This window comes from Strix uralensis, chromosome 1 (assembly GCF_047716275.1).
Source record: "Strix uralensis isolate ZFMK-TIS-50842 chromosome 1, bStrUra1, whole genome shotgun sequence".
NCBI lineage: Eukaryota > Metazoa > Chordata > Aves > Strigiformes > Strigidae > Strix > Strix uralensis.
The window spans coordinates 12,513,865-12,539,423 of NC_133972.1; the positions used below are offsets into that span (position 1 = coordinate 12,513,865).

The following is a 25,559-nucleotide window of genomic DNA, read 5'->3' on the forward strand; positions in this document are numbered from 1 at the left end:
GCAGTTCTTCAAGTAATCCAAAACAAAGTATCAAATCCCTTCCCATCTTCCTTTGCCAGGGAAAGTCCCTGCGCACTGGAACTGGCCTCATTCTGCTGCACAAGAGACAGCAGAAGTAAATGGAGGGTGGAGTGGGAGAGCTTTTGGAAGAATGATCAGGCTGTGCATAGTGCTCAGCCCTACTTAATCACAGATGCCTTGCTTGAGAATCGAGTTCCAAATATTTCCATGGTGCTCAAACATAGAGTTACCTGGCTGTCGTCTGTGCTGAAGAATTTCAACCACCAGAATTTCCTTGGCTGTGCTACATCTGATGGCTTTTTCCATTATTTTAATACTCACTCAGCAGATACTTACTTGGTGTGGGTCACTAACCAGGCAAGAAAGTATCGACCGACTGTTGAATTTTCCGAATGTGAAGGTTTATATGACTGTGTATTGTGGCCATAGAGGAACGGTCTAAAGATGTGTAGAATAAATGTGCATGGCAATACAAATACAGCACATGACAGACACATGATTTGACATCTAACTAAATGTCTGATCTTTGCCTTGTTATAACAAAACACTCCCTCTGACACTTAATCGTTTGGCCAAAGCCAGGGATTGCTGGGGAAAAATTAGTTAATGTGAAAGTCTTAAGAAGTGATTGAAAATAGTTCTGCTACAGGTGGACTGAAGAAGGCTTTCATTTCTCATTTTCTTTCAGGCTAAGATGGATGTCATAAGACATTAATCATCCTAAATAAATGAATAAATCATCCGCACTAATATACAGATGGTCTGTGGTGAGGTTAGGGAACTAAAGCAAAGCAATGTGATAGACTGCTTCTGTCATGAACCATTTGCCACCCAGCTCACTTTCTATTCTGGCTACCAACTATCGCTGCCAAAGGAGCTGTTACAGTGGGTTTTAATACCATCAGACAGACATGTCAGGTAGACCTGTGGAACAGACACCTGGTTTTGAAAAGGGACTTAGAAAAGAATGATTGGGGCCATCACAAATAATCATCTTAACATAAAATCCCATTACAAGGTGTACTGAAAAGACCTGCTCTACTCTTTAAAGGTAATAAAAAGGGGGCATTGAAAAATGCTTTTTCTTCTGTGCAACAATCTGTGCCATGTTCTGATATGCATGCTTACAGAAGGGTACAGAAATAACTAGACAAAGACTTCAAGGACAGACCACAGAAAAATGTTCCTTAGGAGCTGGAAGGTCAGAGTCATGAACCTTGTCAGGGTGTTTGGGAGTGATAAACGCATTTTCAAAAGTTGCTTAAGAGAATGTTTTGAATATTCTTTCAAAGTTGTGTTAAATGAAGGCCCAAAGGTTTTTAGTTTTTAGTTATTTGTACCAGTTGTTTGGAAAAAGCTTAAAGCCTCCTACCCTGAGAAAGTGATGCTTTATCAAGTAAGAGATTAGAGAGAAAATTATACCCAGTTTTAGGATCAGGCTGTGTATGTTCTTCAGTGTGCATTGTCTTGCATCCCTGAATTAAGAGACTAGAATCAACTTCAGGTATCCGGGCTTCAGCTGGTTGCCTAAAGAGTAAGGAAGAGCTCATCTGCTCCCACTCTGATGATGCACAGCTGGCCAAGAGGATTACTTTTGGGGTCTCTGAAGAGCCAGAGAATCTAACTTATGGCTGGAGACAGGACACAGGAAAGGCCAAATTGGTGTACTGAGGAGATACAGACACTTTGGGTTGGCTGGCCTGTCTTATTCCAACATGCAGGGTCACACTAACCACAAGGCATGGGACTTGGAAATAGTTTTCACCAGGCTCAGTAGGAGGGCCCCAAGCAGCTTCTTGCCTTCCTGCGCAGCTGGGGACATGATTCAGCTTCCAGGATCATATGAGCGTGTTGCAACTAGGCAATTCTCTGTCCTTACAAGAGGCTCATTTCAGGTAGCATTTTGATTTTTCTTGTTCCATACTAGGAGCACACTTCTCACTAATTACTGTTCTGAAGATATAGTAGTTAAGGCCTTTGGGTTTACAGTAAAGATGTTTACATGGAACAGCATGTGACTTGACCTCCTAGGTATCAGAGGAGGTTCAGATAGGCCATCTTAACCCCAGCCCTGTTGGCTGGAAACAGTTTTGCTTATGGGCATTTCAGAAATCCGTATGTTTTATGCCCAGAAATAACCATTATGATCATATAGTCTGACCTCCTGCATAGCACAAGCCTTTCAGCTCACCCCATAATTTCTGCATTAGGTACACATCCTGTGGTTAACCCTCATCCTGTGGTGGGATTATATATCGAGTTTTGTATTGATTAGATTATGACTTGAGACAAATTATGTTTTTAGCTTGGATTTTCAGTAGTTTAGGCTTGCCTCTGTAGGTTTTTCCTCTTAGAGTTTTGCAGGGCTTGTCCCAGTTACTCTTCTTTGCCATCTTGTTCTTCAGCTCCTTCCTGCAAGAGCAATTTATGTTAAACTAGAAGTCTCTAACTTCCTTGCCTTGGGCTTGCACAGCCTGAATACACCTTGCACAGTACTGTAGGAAAGATGCCTAGAAGAAGTTGTTCCATGAACACTGGAACTAAATAGTGTTCTCCTTCAGACGTACATCCTTGATAAACCCTATATGTAATCCTTATGATAACCTGAACTTTCCTCATGTACTTTATGCCTTGTCTCCCCAGGGAAGGACATTATGCACTAGGTGACTCTCACAGAGCTGTGTTTGTGCTTACTGGTGAGCCATTTGCAGCCAAACAGGATATATAACAGCTGAGTTCATTGGGTTTTTTAATGTCATCAAGGCAGTAATTTGGGTGTCTGTCCTTCAGCAGTTGCTAATTTTCACAACACTGGTAAGAACTTAATTTTCCTTGGGATTTCTACACTTCTGTCAAGATTGACAGGTTTAGAAGTTACTGTGTGTGGTGGGGACAGGGCAGACAAACAGATGATTAGAAAGACAGCACAGACACATAAACTTGTTTCCTTAGGAAATGGAGCTACAGATTATTACCTAGGGAATTTATGGTTCTTTAAAATTGCTACCTCTGGGTATTCTTACTAGTCATCTTCCTTCCTGTCTTTCTTTGAATCTCCTCTTAAGGTCTTTGGGGGTTTCGGGAAGGAGTGGGACCATGTGAGTCTGTAGAAAATGTTAGGCCAAATTGTAGCATTGTGAGGTGATACACGTGGGAAGCAGTAGACACCACCTTTCTGCAACTTTCTTAAAGCTTTTTGGTGCCAAGAGTCCTCTCACAAAATTGCGTTATTCAGATGGTGTAATTATGCGGGATTACTCTCAAATATGCAACCAGAGTGACTGATAAATTATTTCCTTTACTCCAGCAGTCATGCAAGATTAATTAAGTACAGTTAGTATGGTGACGCTTTGAAAATGTAAAGCGTTATATAAATGTTGAGTGGTATTTATACTGATTATATCCAGGATGTTGGTTGATAGGAAATACATAAAATGTTTTTTAATGCATTTCTATATACGCAGCTTCAGGTAAGGAAGTATTTTTATAAAACTTGGCAAAGGGTTTTAAGAATTATGTAATGGATACTTTGAATGCCTAAGTGTGGGTCTAAAAGTGGCCTGATTTTTAGACACCCATCTATGGCTATCACACATAAAACTATGTTTATACTCTGCCTGTCAACTCATTCCCCTCACGATGCTTCAGTTTTTACATTCTTGACTCTTGTGACGTTAGGCGGTCCTCATAGTTCTCCCATGGCAGTCAGCACTGGCCAAACGAGAAAAGGTAAACAGACAGCTTATAGATATTTCTAGCATTGATACGATTTACTGCCCTACTGATTTTGCTGTTTACTACTACTATTTACTGGTTTATTTATATCCGTGTTTGTATGGCACCTAGAACAAGGTTTACTTCTTTTTAATTACCGTTTGAAAAGTTTGTCCATCCTTTCCACTCCCAGTTACTCATTCCTACTCATCCTGCCAAAGTTTTCCACCCTCTCAGCTGTGCTGGATGCCAAGTGAACACGTTGTGTGGCTGTGCTCTAAGTGGGGGAGGAAGTGGAAGCTGCAGTGGGGGAAGGAGGAGCAAGTCTTAGAATATTATCTCCTTAATTGCTTTTTTTGAAATCTATTACGAGTTGTTCTTAAAAGGTAAATCACTAGCTCTAATGTAATGCAAAAGGAAAGGATTTTTTCCAGCGATTAAATAGATTCCTGAAAAGTTCTTCAAGCTCCCAAACTTTCACATCTGTGGTAAGAAATATGTGGGAGTTCCCCAGTTAGGACAGAGCAGATCATTCATTCTGGAGATTTCCTTGAAGCCTGTGTGCACTACTCGTACTAGCAGGACTTTTTAATGAGATTTTTTGTCTGTGTGTACTTTTCTACCTTGTGTTTCATCAAGGGGAAGAAGCCTGGTGTAAAGGTAGTGTAGCCAAGCTGGGCTGTACTTTGTGCTCTGGCACCTCATCTTCTTAGCTGTAAATAACCGATTGACAGAAGTCATGGCTGGGACCAAAGGGAAGAGACCAGACACTCAAAATGAAGTCTCCCTTGTCTACTCCTGGTAACATATCCCTGCATGCATCCCTTCTAATGCCCAAATATCCTTCATTGCAGCCATGAAGCACCTCTTGCTGATTTATTCTGTATTGTTTTACTTTTCATTGCCTTAAAAGTCACTGCTTGTTTCCTGCAGATCCTCCTTTAGGCCAGTTTCATAACCAGTCAATTGCATGTTCCAGACACTTGACCTGTACAATATATGGGATCTGGGTGCAAATGTATTGGCCCTGGGCCATCACTGTTGACTGTTGATGATATTTCATTGGAATTGCAAAACTGTTATGTAGCAACACCGTTATTGGCAGAAGTGTTCGGTTTGTTTTCATGCAATTCCTACATGTATATAAACTACACTGTGAGCTGGGGTAGAAGTAACTAACGAGTGGTGTTGGGTTTCTCATTGCTCTTTTTTGCAAATGTAGATGATATGTTGCAAGCAGAATGTATACACATACATTAGCTCAAACTTCCCCTTTCTTTTCCTTGTCCCACTTGAATAATAACAAATAATCATGACTTTTCCCTGAGCTTGGCTGTCCCCAGGTCTGATAGTTTAAGATAGTCTCTACATAGTCTGAGAGTTAGATTGCTTCAATATGCTCTAACCTGTGCTGTAGAAAAAGTGTTATCTGGTGATTGCTGCACAATGCTGCAGGACTGCTGTTTGTCAGGACAAAGCAAAGATTATTACCTTTACCCACTTTTACATACTGTGCTTTGCACCTTTAATATCATTCAAATTCAACTTCAATTTCGGCTGCTTGTAGAGTAAAACTGACTTTGCTTCTGCAGCCCCAAATCTCAGCAGTGCCCGGTGACACATTGCAAAGACTGCTGTGTGTTTCACCTGTTTAGGGTGAATGTTCGAAGGCGTTTGATTCTTGCAGGACCCTTCCTGTGGACCAGTTTCAGCGGTTTTATCTCATTTTTGTCTTTTGCTTAAAGTGTCTAGTACATCTTAACCTAATAGCTCAGCAATCCTATAGTAGATAGGCACCAAAGAAATAGAATTTATTATGATGATGCTGAGTTCAAGTACCGGGGAAGTCTTCAAGATATCTTGGTACAGTTGTCACTGTGGTTGCAACTGATACAAATTTTGATTTATTGTTGCACTGTTAATTCTTGTACATAATTATGTGGTGTGCACAGCATGTATTTTAGCAATGTGCCAAAGTCAAAATGATAATAATAATAAAAGAAGATTAGCCTAGAATTTAAATTTGGTAAAAAAGCTCTTTGGTTTACAGGCACTGGTAATCAAAGCAAAAAGGGAAACAGGCTCCTTTTAATTTAATAGGACAAAGGTAAATCACAGCTACCACTCAGTCCTTCATTGCTTTTTTCAGGTGACCATATGTGTCCCTTTAAGTTCATGGCTGAATTGAGTGTCGTGTCCTGCTTACAGCCAGGATGCTCTGGTGACTGCTGCCTTACCCCCTCTAACCAGTAACCCAGCAAAGGCCCGTTTTCATCTGTAAAGCTCCCTGTAACTCACCCACATGCAAATGCTTCTGACCTTAATTAAAGCAGTTCACCTCTCTCTGCCTCAAGGGATGGTTTCCTCATAAGGCAGTTGTGTTTAATTAGCATTTGCATAGCATTCTGCTGGTTGCTCTCCGGGAGCGTTGTTCGGTAGGAGCGTGGGATTGCTGAAGCCTGACTGGCAAGCTTTGCACCCTCCTAATTGACACAGAAGCCAAGTAGAAGTTACACAAGGAAAGAACAGAGAATCGTTAATGATGGATCATTAGCAAGTAGCTCCTTTGAATGAATGTAGATAACTTTATAACTCTATCAAAGTGAAAAGTAGCGTGATGAATTATGCATCAAACAATAAAAGCTCAAGGAAGACACTGGTTTTATAATTGCTGTGCAATTTTCTAGCATGCTGTAGTTTGTAAGATTAATTTCTTTGGGAAGTGTGAAGCATTCTATGCCTGTTGTACACTTAATGTCAATTTTGTTTTTCTCTCATTAGAGGTTTTATTCTGAGTCTTTTGATATCACTGAAAATACTCCCAGGGTTTGAGATATGCAATTTTTATACTAACAAAAATTTGCACAAGCAAGTGAAAAGTGTATAGCTTCTAAACTAGTTCCTTTGAAGGTTTGCTGATTTCTCAGTATGAAGAGTTCTCAGATACACACACCTGAAATAAGATTGCTTTATATCTATATATTATTATATTTTTAATAGAAATTGCCTAATACCTTTGTGGCTACGTTGAATTTCTAGACAAATAAATCTCTAAGGGGCATTTTTGCTCTGAAGTTATCTTCAGAGGAATTTCAGTTGGCACAGAGAGATCATTCCTGTGGCTTGCACTAGTGCCAGTTCAGCCCTCAGTCGGTCCTAGGAAGAGCAATTAATACAAATATTGCCTAGTGATGTCACATGTCCCTTTAAAATGTACTGATCTCTCACTTGAGATTTCCTCTGAAATTTGAACTGTGTTCAAAGTGAGTAGAATTAGAGGAATAAGTTAATAGAAAAGCTATCCCTGATGTGAGCTGTTTCTTAGCTTTCGTGGATAGCTGTGGGAGATCATTTAGTCTATCAGCAAGTCCCAGGGATCAGCCTTAAGATCAGCTATGCTAAAATAATTTTTTATTCCTAAAGACCTGATAGATAAGGACTCCACAACCACCTCACATAGCCTGTTTCAGCATTTTGCTGCACCTATCATTATGAAAGTTTATTTTCTACTACCTATTTTCAGATTCCTTTGTTGCAATTTAAATCAATTGTTTCTCATTCATCATGAACATGAAAAAGGATTTACTTCCTTGCAGAAAGGTTGTATGGATTTTTTTTTGGCGGGGGGTGGGGTGTTGCATTTTTTAGTTGTTGTTGGTTATTTTGTATAGTTTTTGAAGACCTTTTTGTCTGGCCTTTCTCTTCAGGTCCATGATCCCACTTTGTTCAGTATGTCATGTTTTCTGTGATCTTTTTTGTTGCTGTCCTGTAGAACCTCTTCAGGTGTTCCAGATGGCTGTGCAATGGGGGCCCGACAGCAGACACCGCTCCAGCTGTGGCCTGCCAGCTCTAACTAGAGGGAAAAGATTATGTCGTGTGTTCTGCAGGATTCTCTCATGTTTGTACATCCCTGTATGATGCTTGCTTTTCTTACAACAGCATGATGTTGTTGACTTATCTTCACTTGGTGATCTAGAATAACCCCTAGCAAGTCCTACATTGCTATTTGCCCCCTTCCCTGTATTTATGTATTAAATGTAGTTCCTTCCCCTTGACATTATTGAAGTTCACCTTGTTTTATCAGACCGTTTCTCCTGTGCAGCCAGGTCATTGTGAAATCTGCTTCACAGTCAGTTTTAGCTTGAAGTCGCCAGAAACCTGAGCAGGTATGATCTGAGTTCCACCAGCCAACCCAGTAAAAATATACTGATTAGTGCTTCATCCTGAACAGATTCCTCTGGAGCTCACTTGAAACCTTCTGTTTTACAAGATCTCAGGTAGCAATTCTCTGAGTATGATTTCCCTCTCAGTGTTGCACCTGGCTTCAGATTTGCCTAGACCATGTTTCTTTACTGAGTTTATGGAAAATAGCAGAGAATTTTCTTTCTGAAAGTCAAATCTTGATCTGACATCCTAGTGGTTGGAGGGTCATTTTACCTGACTTTAGATGTCTGGGTGGTAGAGGTCTGCATTTAAGGTACTTGCCTACCCTCTCCTTTATGGAGAGACATAGGTGATCACAATTCATCTGGCCAGGTTTAGTCATTTACCAGTGTCTTAGAAGAACTACACTGTAAGTGTGTCTCTTCATCTGCAGTGACTCCAAAGAGAGTCTAAGCAACTAAAAATCCATATCTAGGCATTGTTATCTGAAGTTAGAAGGGATGTATCTCATCTTCTACTGGTAGAAAGACAACAGATTGAGTGTACATCATTTGTTCTTAATAGATACATGCTGGCTGTTACTCATCTCGGGTACTTTCATTGTGATTATTTCTTCCAGTATTTAATGGAACTTGAAGTTAAATGATTTAGTCCACAATTCCCCAGTTCTACCTCCTTTTCTTTTTAAACACAGGAACCATACCTGACCTCTTCCAGGAGCATACTTGTCAGGAACGTACCAAATCAGCTTGAAAAAACCTGTTTTTCTAAGCACCCTTTATCTTACTTTGTCCTGCCTCGAGGTGAATACCTTTACCATATTAACCATTGGACTACAGTTGATGAAGACTGTTGAAAAAATGGCATATTTTGGCACTCTGCGTGACCTTTGTCAGCATCTCTCCTCAAATAAATAGTAACTTCAAATAGCGAACTTCCCTCCTCATGCCCTTATGGGATGACTTCTCGCTGTGGTTCATCTCCGTTGCTAGTTGATATTCTGTTTCTTCAGAAATAAGTCAAACACTGTTCTGCCTATTAAATTGCTCTATGTGTGTCTTTGCATTTCTACGTAAAGCTGTACTGTCACAGGCAAAGACATAACTACATATAACTTTTCCTGTAAATTCTTTTTGATGTTATTATAAAGACCATAGCTATGAATAGAGGAATCCTTTTGCCAATTGACCAAAGGCTCAAAGGTTGTTGAATTTTGTATTAAAATTTTCAACTGAGAATTCAGGAAATTATTTTCCTCTATTTCTCTATTAAACAGTTAGTCTTTCTATGCATATGCTGAGTGCATACCTTCTGATGCCAGAGTAAATTCGTGGCTCATTCTCTCTTCTGAGACTGGTAGTAATGGTATAGCTACTTGTCTTCAGGAAACTACACTGAAATCTCTGGACAGTTCACTACAGAGAATTGCTAAAAAGTGAGATTTGACTACCTGCAATAGACATAAAAATCTTTGTATCATTGCCAGCTTCCCTAAGTGATTTCCACCTTTGAAATTATTCTCGCCAGAGTAAATAAACCGTTGTTGATTTTCTTACGGCTGCTGCTACCTATATTTTTGATAGAAAATGTAAACCAAGCTGGGGAATATCATTGCTGTGCATGATGTCAGTCCTACATCACTGCAGGATAACAGAGAACACTGCAGAGGCACTTGAGCTGTTGCTAACTGGAGATGGTCCTTCCCATCGCCTGAAGAGCTGCTCCAACAACAGTAACAGTGTGTTAACATGACATTTCGTTGTGTTCTTATGCTTGCGCTGCCTCCCGTTGTAGACAGCACGGGGATTTCTGCACCACATCCTGTTGCGTGGGCTGAGCGTTGCCTGTGTCATTCAGGTAGAAGAGAGTGGTAGACCTGTGGCGTAATATGACTCAGAGCACCCCGATATACATGTAACTGGGAACAATGGGAAGACTTTCTTAACATTGGGCGAGTATTCAGCAATTCTGCGTTTGAGTCAACTACTTAAAACTGATGCATTGGTGCATTATTGTGAACTGGATTTTTTTTTTTTAGTCTATAATTCCAGAATATAACATTTCTGTGATAAGGACTGTGATAAGACTACTGTGAAAATGACATACTTTCCTTTAAACTAGCATAGACACTTCAATATAAATATGGGCAATAACTTTTGAAAATAATTTCCCTCCTATCTGCTTTTTTACAGGGCCAGGTGTCAGATACAGTGGATTTGCTGTGTCACATCCGAAACCACCTCCACTTGTTGGACAGCATACAGTGGAGATACTGAAGGACATGCTGGGGTATGACGATGATGCCATAGAAGAGCTGCTCCGCACTGGTGCTGTGGCTCAGCATGAGGTCAGATAAGGAACATTAGCTACATTCCTTCACACTGAGTTCACATTACTTTGTCCTCTCTTTGCTCCCTTCAGCTCCCCTAATGGGACTCAAAGAGAAGACATAATTTAATTCCTATTTTTCTTCTATGTGTGTTTGTATGATTTTAACACTGATGTATCAAATAAACAATCTTATACTGTCTGAGTGAAAGATTTTCTTGGGGGGGTGGGGGTAAATGTAATTAATTATACAGTCCTGTGTGGCTACTCATTTTCTGTACTTCATGTGAGAAATTGAGTTCTTATCGTAATTACAGTAATTGCCTACACGTTTGTCCCCAGAAAGACATAATGTTAGTGAAAAGAAGCAGAACCTTTAAAATCTGTATACTAGAATCTCCAGTTGCAGAAAGCTGCCTTATACCATTATTTTAGTAAAAAATAATTTATGTACAAATTGGTGGTTATCTGACTGATTTTGAACAGAATTATCAGTCGGGAACTCTTTGTTCATCTCTGTTTTAAATCATGGGTAGAGTAACCACTGTAAAACTCACTTCAGTTCCCTGGTATTCCCAATTACCAGTATGTCTTTATATTACATTGCATGGTCATGACAATCCCAGCATGTTAGCAGAAATAAGCTGAAATTGGCACAGTTCTTCAGTTATGAAACAAGCCTATTCCAAGACCAGTTTAGAGACAAACTGTGATTGAATAGTCTTTTGTAATTTATTCAGAAAGGCCCAGGGTACTGTTAATTAAACATTGATCCACACAAAACCACATGCTGAATGTCAAATACCAGAACTTGCCAGACTTCTCAATCTGGTTCTGTGGGTAGGTACTGATCCCTATCTCTGACTCTACTTGCCATCCAAAGCACCTTTCACTATGAAGAAAACACAGGTTAAAATCTGTGCAAAACTTTTGACTCAGTCCCACCCCCATGATTAAAGCGTGGTGAGTGTTGACAAACCTTCCTCAAATTTAGTAATACCATATCCTGCAGTAGGGTTGCTCTTAAGAGTGAGGCTCCATACATTGCAAGAAGGTGGAAGAATTTGATCCATGACAGATAGTAAGGAAAAGACTAAAGAAGAGCCATTTCTTCTCTTCAAACTCAATTTGGCAGTACTTCACTCACAGAAGACATGCCGTGCTCCTCTATCGCGGTATATAATTTACAGCTAAAGCAAACTCAGCGTAGGGCAAGGGTCTAACCTTTGTTGTGTATGCCCTGGGAGCAAGGCAAAGCCCTTCTATTCCTAGAACTAAATAAAACTAACTCAAACTGACACTCAACACATAATGTCGGTATTTCTCTCAAAGTATCGGAAACAGGCCTGGCATTATAACTAGCTTGTCACTTTGTTTTCACTCTAACAAACAACATCCTCTGTATTACATTTGAACTTCACAACTCTGCATTACCTTCTGGGGGAAGAAAAGAGGTTATTACATAATCAAATTGCAGTGGAACCCCGCTGTGGTTGCTCATTTTTGAAGCCTAGTGTGATTTGGTTCATTTGTTTGGTTGTTTTCTCTGTGTTTTTGTGTTCTTTTTTTCAGATCTCCTTTTTTTTTTTCCTTTTTTTTTTTTTCTTGCACTGCATTCCTGGCACCAAACTCAATACTCTGTCCATGTGCTAAAGACATCATGAGATCCTGGAAGAGTGACTTCTTAAATAAATATAGAAATAAGTCTGAATTGAGAATAGGGACACCGTAGGGGAAGAATTGAAACTGGACTGAAAGAAGTTTTGGTATAGTCCACCTTCCTTTTAATCTAAGGGGAACATCCCTTTTTTAATGAGAAAAGCAGCAATTTGAATTCAGCATCACACGGAATGGATCATCTGGTATTGAACTGAACTTTGTTTACTAATGAAAACTGTTCAGCACTGTCAGATAACCTTCATGAATAAATTTGCTGGTTTTACTTTGTTAAGGGCTCTTTTCTTCCCATTTCTAAGAATCACGTACATAAGATATAGTAAAATATTGTTCAGTTTTGTTCAAGGATTTCTAAAAAATTCTTTTTTTCTGCGCTTTTCTAAGCCATGGAAATAGCTAATCACCACATCCTTGGCTACAGTAAATTGGCAGAGCTTCTTTGACTTTAACGTAACAATGCTGTTTTAAATCAGCTGAATATCGGGCTATTAACTCCATAACGTATTTTGTGCAGAGTTCACACGCAAACAGTGTTTTCTTTTCTTTTTCTTTTCTTTTTTTTTTTTTTTTTTTTGTAGTGTTTTCCTCTGCTATGTTGACAGTCAAATGCCTGAAGGGATAATCAGAGACATTATTTTTTCTCACCTCCAGTCCTTGCTGCAATCACAGAAATCCAGATACCATTTCTCAGTGTTTAAGTCGTACACTCACACACAGACTGTTGCTAACTCTTCTTCAAGTCAAAAATAAGTGGAAGCCTTTAATTAGATGGGTGTCTGGAAGCCTAGAAGTCCTGTTGCTTCCAAGGTCTGATCATGAAATCTTGCCCTTTCACAAGGTTTGGTCCTTTGATTTTGGATAATTTCAAAGACAGTTAAATAATTGTCATGATAATACTAAAGCTGTTTTAGGACCCTTTTCCTTTAAAAATGAACAAATAAATGCAGAAAAAGAGTATTTACAAAATTTACTGAACTCTTCCCAAGAATCTTCAGGAATATGTCTCTCTAGAGCTCAATTGTGTTTTGACAATCTTGTAATTTCAAAACGGTTTTCTCTTGTACTGCAAAACTGGAAATCAACCATCACATGGGATTCTGGATCTCATAAACTGAGATCCCTCCGATTTGAAGGAAGGGATGTAGTTAGGAACGACTATACACAGCTGCCTCTGACAATGAATGTTTGTTTTTCTCTGCTTAAATTGGAGAGGAATGTGCTGGTACTGCCACGATGCGAGTGTGTGGCATTGCTTTTAATTTGACTTGATTTACACGTCACTGTATTAAAAAAAAAAAAAGAGAGATAGAGGACACATCTGTTGTCTGGTTCAAAACTGGACCCACCTATAGCTGTTTGCCAGGAAGCTATAGCTACCGTTGGAAAGGGAGATTCCATTTTGGCATCTGTTCTGACTCCATGTTCCATGGCCCCTTTGGCTCCATTCTCTGCATTAGGTGATCCCATTGTTTTTGTATTGTCTTGACCATGAAAAATATTTCCTCAGCCCTCCTCATATAACTGTCTTCCTTTCTTTTCTATGCAAGCTAGTAAAGCTCTTCACCAGGTATAAATCACCCAGAAAACTGCAAAACTGGTGGGGTCAGGCTTGTTTTGCATAGCCTGAGGATCTCGCTGAGGGATATTTTAATGCATCAAAAGAAAATTCCAATCAAACAACAGGCAAATGGACAGTAATGGATTTTTCTTGCTTCTGCTCAGATCTTGTCCCTGGTATCTCTTCCCCAGAATCTTCCCATGCACTTGGGATGTCCGTGCATGGTTGTCTGCAATGGGTGCCCTGGAACTGATATTCAAAAGTAAGTCTTTTTTGATTAGTGGCCAGGAGGAACAAGTTACCCACTAGCAGAAGCCCACCAGCCTCGGCTGCTATCCAGCCTATGTGCAAAGGCTGGCGAAGCCATATTCTTGTGAAGACTGATCTGCTGAAAGGGATCGCTTAATTGTACTGGAAGGCAAATCCTCCTTTTCTTGTCAGGTTTATAAAATCAAAATCAACTTAAAAAAAGTTACTTTGACATTTTCTTTTCTTTTTCTAAAAAATATAGAAACAAGCAGAGAAAGGGAAAATATTCCCATTCTTGACTTACATACAAAATGTAAAAATTCTCTTTTTTAAGTCCATTGAAATAGAGGCTTCTGATGCCTGTTGATATTAATCAGAATTTTGGCCTTGCTTCTTCAAAGATTAAAGCTCAGCCCAAAAATGTCTAATGACAATGTGCTAAGGCTAAAGTAGCAGTCAGAATAACTCTCCCAGTGAGTGTGCATGCATACTCAAAAACCGGGGAGAACATTTTCATTAAATTGTCATACAGCTCTGCCACTCACAGAGCACTGTAAATCCTCAGCCTGGTGAACCTGGAGATAAAAGGCAGTTAGGCTAAAATGGTCATGATTTCTTTTAGTATCTAAGTGACAAGACATAGTTAATCCTTTGACCTTCCTAACATTATAGCACTGTATTAAAATGTAATTATTTCCCCAAAATGTATTAAAATGGATTTAATTGCCAAAAGACAGAGGAAAGGTAAAGTACTTTCAGAGTTCAGGAATGCTGGCACAGCTACTCACATTTCATGTCAGTGACATTAAACAGTGCCAGATACAGTACTTTTCTTAACTACTTGTACATTGAGTTTAATGTGGCCTGGTGAAATGCTAAACACTATTAGCCGGTGAAAAAAAACCCAACCAATCTCAGAGCAGTTCCTGCATGATCAGGTAACCTCCCCTACACAGAGGGCTGCATGATACTTGCCAATGTGATAAAAGTACACTGATAAACAGTGATATAGTCACCTTTTTAAAGCTGACAACCAATCAATTCAATTACCGTATGTTGTGACTGTAACTTGGATCAGATGTGTGAGAAAAATGCCTAGGATCACATATGCCAAGGACCCATGAAACTTTTGCAACACGATCTCTTTTTTTTGGCACAGGTTGTGTCAAGCATTGAAGGGGGGCCAAGCGAGGGTTGAGGTAGGGACAATAGGGAAAGCAGGCTGGGGAGGAGCGCTGCAGTTGCTTCTGTGCCTCAGGTTTTTCACTATTTGTCTATCTAATAACTACCCTAAACTGGCCAAAACAGCTTTAAAGTACAAGAAGAAATTTGAAGATGTGTAACCTGGTAGAGGAATGCATATGTAGCTCTCATCTCTTGCAGATCCATTTTAGGAGAAGCTAAAGTTTCACATTAAAAGGTTGCATATAAAAATGCAGGGCGGTGTGTACATTTCCCACTGACACTCTCTTCTCCTGGAGGATTGAGCCTCTGAGTAAAGCAAATGTTGTGTGAGAGAAGGGACAGTTCTCTGATAAATTTTTTTGTCTTTTCATCAAAATGCTTTCTCTCTCCCAAAGCCAGAAGTAAAGACTTTTAGCTGAAAGATGGAATTACTGATTCAACAATGCCACTGCAGAGCTTCCTGCAAGTCACAGTGCAAGTATCTCATGCCCCTTTCATCTTCAGGCCAGGTGACCGTGGGACTCCTGTGATACATCACTCAAGTTTATCATGAGAGTATACTGTGCTGCTTAATGGGAAATGCAATCTAGCCAGAGGAAAACGAGATCACGAAGCAGTCACTTTGCAAAACTCTACATGAGTCACTGGGGCACCATTTTTCTGAATTCAAGTTTTCAGCAACAAAACCCATTGTCCAACTGCCTGTACTCCCAGGCAGTTCTGCCTGCTCAGTGTAACATATCCACTTGACTAAATTCTCTGTGCTTTAGGGGACAGATTTGATGGGGAACAGCTTGAGATAAAGAAAGGACCTTAAGAATAAGCAGGATCAAAGAGAAAACGCTTCTTGAGACTTGCACTCAGTTACATCTGTGTTGACAGAAAACTCCAGATTCTGTGGTATGGTAAGTAAGGCTGATGCATTATCTGCAGCCCTCGTGTGCAGCCCGAGTCTCTCCATACCTCTGCAGAACAGTTCTGGCTGTAACAGCAGCAGACCTGGCAAGAGTTTACATGACCAAACAGAATGGCAGCAGATCCTGGTTGCAAACCAGTATTAACCACCTTAGACGTGGAGAAGTGTGAGGACCTGCTACTCTCTAGTATGTTAATTTGGTAAGAAATGTTAATTTGTTAACACATTTGCATTTGTTAATACCTTTGAAGATTCTCTTCTGTGTGCTGACTCATTTTGTGTGGTTTTATGGACTTGCCTTCTTCAAATTATTTCTTAATGTACCGGTTGTCCTAGCTCCTTTGCATTTATGACTGCATTTGGGGAATTTTAGAGCACGTGTCTGAAAGCATTGTACCTCTGACCAAGCAACTGATTCTCCTAAAGCACGAAAACTATTAGAAAACATTACAGATCTATTTTGTGCCATAAGCACTGGAGAACTAAAAGCCCTTTGAAGGCAATGAAGGGGAATTCACATTGATTTCAGTGGACTTTGATCTGAACCTGTCAGCATCATGAATTTTTCCATGTTGATGAATATGCTAGATTGTGTCATTTGCTTATAGAAAACTATTAACATATTTTCTCTCTGGAGATTCTTTAAAATAGAGCCATTCCAGGTACACAAACCCTCATTTCTTTAACTTCCTATGGGAAAAGCTTTTGTATTTTTCTATACTCTCATCCACAAACCTCTAATCATTGGGGTTTTTGTTTCTTTGTCGGGGTTAAAAAGTGTCTTCTCTCTCTCTCTTGTCATTGCACTTTCACTTTAAATTATAACATGATCTAAAATTTAGGTGTTTCTTAAATCGAATGTCCCACGAGGCTTTATGAGATATTTGTACTTGCATTAACAAGCATATTATTAGCAATGTTAGTAGGTGGCATCAGTAGAAGACTCATTTACTGAACTGTGTTTGAAGAAAGGAATGTCTTAACCTTTTTTGTGAGTAGCTTATCGTGAGAAATGTGGACTATTGCCAGTCTTAAATACTCAAATACCCAGAATCATACCCTAAAACAATCAGAAACAGTTTAAAAATTCAGAAGAGTTCTAAAATAGTATGACAGAGTCATATACCTAGATGAGATTTTAAAAGGAAAAGAAAAAATGGCAAGATTTGTGTTAAACTTGATAAAACTCGCAACCTCTCTTGTACATGTATTTGTCTGTGGAGCAAAATGCAGGTCATTGCTGTCTTCCTTGCAGGCCTGAAATTTGTCCACGTTGGTTCTCTGGGCTTTAGGGAGCTGATTTTCCTAGGAGTTTTTTAGGAAGTTGTTGGAAGTGAATTCTGATGATTTTGAAAATATTTGGTTGTTGTTAGTACTACCTGGGCATTCAATCAGCAGTTGAATGCTGACATCAACCTGATGTTACTTGGCAAATTGAAATAGATGCTCTTTCATGTTATGCAGCATGCATTTGAATAGGTTGAATATGAACATTTGCAGCGTTATGAACATAAGCATTGTGTGATTGAAAGCAGTCTTAATTGGACTGATCAAGTGCGTTCTTCACCTCTTTCTACAAATAAAATCAAAGGCAGTTCTTCAAATTCTTCACAGAAGAAGGAGCCAGAAACTGAACTCTTAAGGTGGGATGAAGATTGATAACAGCAGATATAGGAGCAGGTCTTGAAATGGTGGAATTTATCATAGCTCTGTTGGCTTCCATAGCTTTTAAGGATTTATCCTCATGTGAAGAAGATTGGTCCAGTGGTTGCTGGGCTAACCGAGGGCTATCAGAAAATCCGCATGCCACAGATTTCCTGTTTGATACTGGGCAAGTCCCATTCCCTTCTTTTAAGCTGTCTGTATGTAGTTTGGTACTTTCCAATCAGAAGGACAAAGTAGAGATTGCGAGCTGACCTGATAGCAGAGGCCATCTCTGTTTAGACAGATGGAATCCATTGTCTGTCTTGCAAAGCCATTGTGTTGATTTTAAAATGCATGTGTTGCAGCATAGCAGAGAAGTTAAATTGTTTTGCAAAGTGAGGACATTCTATTTTTCCCGTAAAACCAATATGAACAACCGCAGTTTCCCAATCTTCCATTACTGAAGCGGAGAAGCCTCCCCAAAGGGCTTGTGAAAGACCTCCACAGATCATTTGGGTATAAACAGATAGTATCTTTGTACCTAGCGGTTGCTTATGTATAAAGCTGAGATCACAAACTTTTAGAGTTTGGCCTTTCTGGCAGTGACTGCAAAAAGTTCAGGAAGTTAATCTCATTTTCTGACCAGGATAGTGACTTTAAGGTTAGGGAGATTAGCTGCAATGTATATTCCCAGGAAGAACTACTGGCAGCACTAGAAGAAGCTGAAAAAAAAAAAAAAAGGTTTTACATCTAAGGTGGAAAAAATAAGGCAAGGCAAAAGAGAAAAAGAAAGAGAGAACAAAGCAAAAAGAAAAGAAAAAAGGAAAATAAAAGGAAGAGAAGAAAAAAGTAAAGAAGGAAAGAAGAAAAAAGTAAAGAAGGGAGAGGAGAGGAGAGGAGAGGAGAGGAGAGGAGAGGAGAGGAGAGGAGAGGAGAGGAGAGGAGAGGAGAGGAGAGGAGAGGAGAGGAGAGGAGAGGAGAGGAGAGGAGAGGAGAGGAGAGGAGAGGAGAGGAGAGGAGAGGAGAGGAGAGGAGAGGAGAGGAGAGGAGAGGAGAGGAGAGGAGAGGAGAGGAGAGGAGAGGAGAGGGGAAGGGGGAAGGGGTGATGGGCTTTGGAATACAGAGAAAAATCTGTCATATATGTTGCTGTGGTTGATCCTTCTGGTAGCTCTAATAGTGATACTTAGCATTAAAGCTGTGGTGAATGATCACAGCCAGGAAAAGGCAGAGAGCACCGGCAGTGACCTGGGCTAGCCCAGTGAAGGGATTTTGGTAGGGATGCAGGAAGGCCTTAGGCGCTGTTTGGTTTAGTCGCTGGTGTGTGCCTGGTGGTTACTGAGCAGAGGGCTGAAATTACAGAGGGGAGGACAGACATATGGATAGAGCACCAAGCAGAGCTACCTCTGTCACCAGGGCAAGGAGGAACCCAGGGAGAACTGACTGCAAACAGAAGCTCTCCAAATCTTGGAAAATATACTCAGTGAGGTAGGCAATCATTCAGGATCTGGAGGTATGTGCTGATCATTTGGTTAGAAAAATTCCCTAGAAGGGTGGACCAGAGACTTTGCCTTTTGAAAAGCAGAAGGTAACACTGTGTTCTTTTCCATATTCCTCACCCTGCAAAATTTCAAACGAAGGGCCTGATCCCATGCCAAGTGGAGCACATGGAATTACTTCCTTTGCCTTTGATACATTCTGGCTCAGCATTTAATTAATAGTCTTGATTTTATAAATAGTTTTTGGGTTTGAACTTTTCACTCCACCTTTCCCAGATAGAAAGATGGGACCCACACTTATCTCATTAATTTCAGATGGTTTGTTTCTGCTTTCAAGGTGTGTGCGTGGAGGCCTCTGAACTTCCTGGACACAAATTAATGTGAAATCTGGCCTACGCTTAAAAGTAGATCTGAATCTGTAGTGCCAAAATGTTTTGAAAGTGAATTTCAGTCTGATTATATTTGTAATGCTCATATGCATTCCAGGAAATACTGAAATATTTGAACTCCAGAAGAAGGGATAGAAATGAAAAGTGGATTGAAATCTTGCACGTTCAAATACAGAAGAAATTTAAAACTGCCCAAGACTTTCTAAGCCTGTCATTTGAGCCTTGCTCATTAGTTACTGTAATCATCCACCCAGGAAAAAAAAAAAACCAAACAAGATTCCATTTGATTTCATCTAATACCCAGTTTTGCAATCTGCTCTCAAACTGAAAAATGAAGAGAAAGAAAATGACCTACACGGTCATGTCATACCATACAGTTTAAATGAAACTAGTTCAGTTTCCACACAAATCAGTGTGGAACTGCATCAGCTTCTGAAGGAAGAAATATCAGGCACTCGGGATGTTGTTCAAACATTACTGTCAGTAACCCATCTTTTGACCTGCCATGCTGAAATTTTATTTTTTTCCCATTTAAAGTTCAGAAGAAACAGCAAGTATGTGAAAGAGTATTTGGGCTCAAAAGATACCAATTTTAGACATTACCATCTGAAAAATGTCCTTGCTGTTACATCTCCAGACTACGCTGCCAATGCAAAGGGTGTTTGCTCCAGAGGAGCAGCTGGGTGTGCGTGCCCCAGCAGCCGATTTGCAGCTTGACTCCTGTAAGAGCAGCACCAAAACAGAGCGTTAAGGTAGAGGTGAGAGGTGTCAGGGTTGTCCCTGGGACACAGTGGTGTCCTCCCTTCTCCTGCAAGGAAGGTGGCGATGGGGACCATCCCCTGCAGGGGACCAGGGACATGTATGCCCCTCCACACAGTGGTTAAGGGGCCAGCTGGGCTCACAGAGCTTAGACCTGGTGAGGAAAGAAGTAGGTCTGCAAGGAGGACTCGGTGGGAGTGTGAGGTTTGGGAGCAACTATTTGGGGGAACCAGATGAAGGAGGGAAGCCTTGCAGGGTATTTGGAAACTGAAAGGTGTTTTGGTCCCTATTTCTGTTTCTTGGAAAGGAAAGGTCTCCTGAAATTGAGTCCAATGAGCTGAGATGCCTTGTAAAGCTATACAGGGATGAAGGGGGGTTGCTAGGCTGTGGGGCAGGGCAGCTCCTACTGGCTGTTAGCCACATGATTTGAGCCACTCTATCATGCCAAATCTGTGAGTGTTAACCGCTCTTTGATTTATTTTACTCCCGAGCTTGACAAAAAGCCCACCTTTGGGAAAGAAAGCCAGCAAAACTGCCAGAGCTTTAACTGCACTCCATGTCTGTAAGTGTAAAAAGACCAAAGTGCCATGATGTGTCTCACCTGAAACTAATGCTCAGACATTTATGGCAGGTGGTTTGGGAGGGTGTCTTCTGAGCTCTGCTGACCTGCTTCATCAAGGTTTTCTCTTGGTTGCTCTTCCCCTTCCTGCTCTCTGATTTATCCAGTTGCTTTGCAATCTTTTTGGGTGAAGACTGCCTGTTTCTTTGTGTTTGACCAATATAATGAGATACTGATTTTGCTTGGATGTTACTGTGATGTGAATAACTAGTGTTTTGTTCATCACCTATAAATTCTGAGAAAACTGGCTACCTTTCTTGTGCTTTTGGACTTTGTTATCAAGAAAGTATCTGACTTCTGTTGCTATAAGTTTGGGCTACACTCAAAACATGTGACTCTTTTTTTTTTTTTTTTTTTTTTTTTTTGCTTTTGTCCCTATTTCAGATCCTTAACCCTTAAAGCTGCCTTGCACTTGTCCCTTAGATTTGTGACTTTTTTTTTTTCCCTCCTGAATGTTTTTTGTTGTTGTCAAAAGAAGAAATGTGATAATTTGGAAGGTTCACAGCAAGCATGTTTTGTGATTATTGTTCTTGTGATCTGTCCAATGTAAACTGCTTTAGAAAAGCTCTGTTCCAGCCACTTTAATTCACTTTTGCAGAATACTGGATTTGCAGTTGGCTAAAGACAAGGGCTTTTCTTTTAATGGGTATTCTGAGAGGAATGCAGTTTAACCATTCAGTTTCTGTCCTGGCTTTTAGCTCTGCCTAATGGTGCCTGGGGGAGTCCTATGTGGTTAACTTAAGGCTAATCTTCCTTTGCCACCTTTTTACTGTTGATAAGGGGCAAATATGTGAATTACAGTGTTTTGAATGTGGTGGTCCTGTGCTGCTGGGGCAGTTTGAGGGTGCCCTATCTAAGGCCAGTTCCTCATCCCTAATACAGTCTAAAACAGTGTCACAGAAATGTGTGTGTCTGCTGTAGCTGGGGAACAGGTCTGCTGCCCGTGCAGGTCCAAGAGGGAGATTCCTGCAGAGCCTCTGCATGCAGTCATGTTGCAAAGCCTGCTCAGCGCCGAACCACAGCTTGGAAGGGCTGGTGGTACCTGGAAGCATAGTCTCAGTAGGAGAGCTGAAACCACGAAACTTGGTTTTCCGTGGGTGGAATGACACAAGTTCACACCAGCTGGGAACCCAGACCGGTTTCATGTTTCTGCTCACTTCGGAGTCCTTTTACTGGGTGTTTACAAGGTTGCTGATGCTTGCAAAGGCAAGGCTAGGTTCCCACAGCTGACTTTCACTGATCCTGGAGAATTGCTGAACAATCTCTGGGGCATATGCCAATTTGATAGGAAAGAATTACCCTGAATCTCTCTCTTTTTGTTTGCTCTGTTGCTGTGGCCCCCTGGCAGCAATCATTCCAGGAATTAACTTTTCTAAAATAACAGGACATTTGTTTTCTCTAATCCTCTAACTTCTTTAACTCTTGCCAAATCAGAGCAGAGATGGTGGGGAACTTAAACAAATCTAGTTCTTCAGACCAATCACTCCAGTGACTGGATTTCTGCTTTCCATCTCCTCCACTGGAAACTGCAGAGATCATGCTCACTTGACACTTCCACTGTGAGGGCCCACAGAAGGTCCATACAAGGTGCTGATGGGAGTGTGCAGCAGGGCGCTTCCACGCAGACAAATGATGACTAGAGGGCTATGGCTAATAGTTGGGTACCCATCATGGCAGCACTGACTATTAGGCAGTAATGTCCTGTCTTCCAGGACAGCTTCTTAAATCTCGAAGGATGTAGGCTTAACCTCCCAGTGAAAAACAGCCAGAGGCATGTTGTTTAAGAGCACGTTTAGTCCCAAATGCAGTGGAGCCATGAACTGTGGTCTCTCCCACCATCCTTCCTGCTCTGCCGCCATCATTAGAAAAGTTTCCATCCTTGTCAGTAGCACACTACTGGTGTAACAGTCATGCTGTAGTGAAGCTGTCCTGTCTCCCTTATTGAAGAACATGTATTTCTGCTTTGAAAAGAGATCCCTGGAAGGTATCTAAAGAGAGGCAATCATATCATCTAATGGAATTAAATCGTGACACTCCGTTCTTCTGAGTTCGATGCAGGTGACAGAAGTTTTGCCTAAAAAAGCAACACCAGTTTTGTTTGGTTGCATGGGAGCTAACAGGAATGTAACAAAGAGGTCAAACCTTGAAAACCTTTCTGAAAGTTCAGTTTCTTGTTACTCTTTCTGATGCATCTGTCAACCTTCAGAAAACTATGTGAGTGTTTAGAAGAATAAGGTGCTCTACATTAAACACATTCTTTATCTGCTTAAGATAAAGAATGGATTTTGGCAAGAGTTACAGAGGCAGAAAAAAATTCTGCAAGCTAAAATAGAGGATTGGTGTTTCCTGATCTTTCTTTGCAAAAAGCAGAAGAAAGAGTTGATTTTTTTTTGTTTTCCCTAACTTCTTAATGCATGTGGTGTAGTTCCCTTTTCAAGAAGAAAATCAGCTAGTGCTTGAAGAAACTAAATCTGTATTTGTGGATTCTGGTGACGCAAAGAAATTCCTTAAACCAAAATTTAATTTCATGTGGAAAAAGCAAGAGCTGTTTTTAAAATCCATTTCTAAACATGATATTTTTCTTCTTTCTCTCATTTTTTCTTAGAAAATGGATATTGATTTGGATGATATGACTTGATGCTTTTTTTTCTTGTCCTATAATGTCATTAAAACGTTTTGGTGCATGTATTAATCTAGTTCTTCAAGATTAACAGTAGATTCTTACTGACTTGAAAATTCTGGAGTGCAGGTTGACATTTAAGCTCTTCATTGATTGTATAATAATATATGAATAATTAACCCTCAATTTTTACTCACACATATGGATTCCATATGTCCATTAATTTTAATCCATTCTTTTTCATAGTATGCGATATATCAGGTATTCCTTTTATGTAGTATAGGCTTTAGTATTTCCAACAGTAAAAAGCACTGGTCAAAGTTCTGCTCCTTTTGCACAGATAACTGTGACTCACAGCTCTGTTTGGGACTCAAATATATTTTATGCTAAACTGTATTTAACTAATATGATGTCTGTTTGTTTCACTGAAGTATTCAGAGTATCCACTCGATTTGTGATTTCTTCTTCTACCATTAGCATCCTTGGTGGGATATTGTTGAGAGCAAAGTTCACTTCTGTGGGGCAAGTGATCTGTGCACTATAATGCTCTTGTACACAGAATATGAGGACAGTATGGGGTGCACGTAGACAGTAGATACCTGACCTAACAAAGCTAAAGAGATTAAGACAACCTTTTGTTTGCATGCAGAGATATTTTTATGAATAAAAAGCCATTAGGTGAAAACTTAGAGTGCCTAAAGTTGCTGGAGTGCTTGAAGAGTAAGTTAGGTTCTTGCTGTGAATGTATAAAAACCTTGTGAATGACTGAATTAATACATGAACGCTATTTCTCTTCTATTTTAATTAAGTAGCACTTAAGCATCGTTGGTACTTGACATTTAGCTCCCAGTTTGTAACAGCATCTGCTGTTAGTTTTGGGAACCTCAGAAGTTGTGAGTGCCCATCTTGTAGCTTATGGCCTGATTTTTATATATTTCTGTAAGTAAAAATATATCTAAAAAATGCACACGCGCACACTCACATATATATAAAATATATATGTATATATATAATATATATGTGCGTGTGTATTTATATATGTTTCTTAGATATTTAGTTCGGTATCTCTAAATATCACCCTTACTCTAACTGGCCATCCAGAATTAGTCACTCTTGGGAAAACGGAGCTGGGTCTCTGGCCTAGTTGCTCCCTGTTCGTGTGCACTGGAAACTCCCCTGTAAGCAGGCCCCATGGTTGCTTGTTCTGTCTCCATTTGTGCCAGGTATGTAAGCATAAACCTCACGTTAAGCATGTTTGAGAGATCTTGTTGATTACAACAGGAGTACTCCTACAGCTTATAGCTGTGCAAATGTTTACATACCTGGCTCGGTCTGGGCCTATATAAAGATCTGTCTCCTTTTCCCTGCAAAGCCTTTTCTGTCTGTTGCTTTGAAATTTCCCATGCTTCACGCTTTCCCCTAGTTGGAGGGAGGCTGCCCAGGTCCTTACTAGGAGAAGTCCTAGCATCAGAGGTTGAAGACAGCAGCTTGCTGGGGATTTAAACACTGGCTAAAACAACAAGCTGTGCCTCAGCAAATGAGTGCACGCTGATAGTAGGGTTCACGTTACTGGAGCATTTTTTACCAATGTAAAGTCTGTCAGGGTTTTCCAAACTTGCTCTTTGGGGTTGTTCTTTGTCCCTCGTTTCCCTGCTGTTCCAGAGAATGCTATCCCATTGTCACTTAAAGACAATAACTGTTTTCCTACATACTTTAAAAAAGAAGAAACAAACATAGCATGCATCGTTGCAGTTCACTGAGAAGGTTGGATCTTGGGCCCGTGTGTCTAAACACCCCTACTCCCCATGTATGTGCATGTGTGTGAATACGAATACGTATATGTAATGTATGTATGCATGCAAAGATATCATCTTTTCAAATAGATTTTCCTTCCAGAAGCTAAAATAACAGGAAGACCACGGAAAGGAATAACTTGCTGGTTGTTCCAGGCAGTGAATGCATTTACGTTAGTGAAAAATAAGCCTGGCCATCAGTCAATCATTCCTTCACTCTTTCTGTTTGCTTGACGATTACATTGTTGCTCTGTAGAAGGAAAAATAAGCTATGAAAAGAGTCTTTTCCGGACTCAAAAGATTTATGCTCTGCTTTGCTGATGTTTTGCGTTAGCACTTATGTCAGTCCCGCTCTTAAACTGAGTGTGGTAATGATCCTTTATTACATTTTAAGGTGAATTTTGCTAGCTCAGATTTTTTTTTTTTT

At 40.2% G+C, this 25,559-nt stretch overlaps 1 protein-coding gene across 1 annotated transcript in view; it reads left to right on the plus strand.

Annotated features, from left to right (window-relative positions):
- The window catches only part of SUGCT (succinyl-CoA:glutarate-CoA transferase), a 334,540-nt gene extending 324,111 nt beyond the window's left edge, over positions 1-10,429 (plus strand). The window contains exon 14 of the mRNA XM_074891208.1: positions 10,092-10,429. Coding sequence (XP_074747309.1) covers positions 10,092-10,255 — 164 coding nt within the window. The 3' untranslated portion in view covers positions 10,256-10,429. The remainder of the gene's footprint in view (positions 1-10,091) is intronic.
- Positions 10,430-25,559: the final 15,130 nt, after the last annotated feature.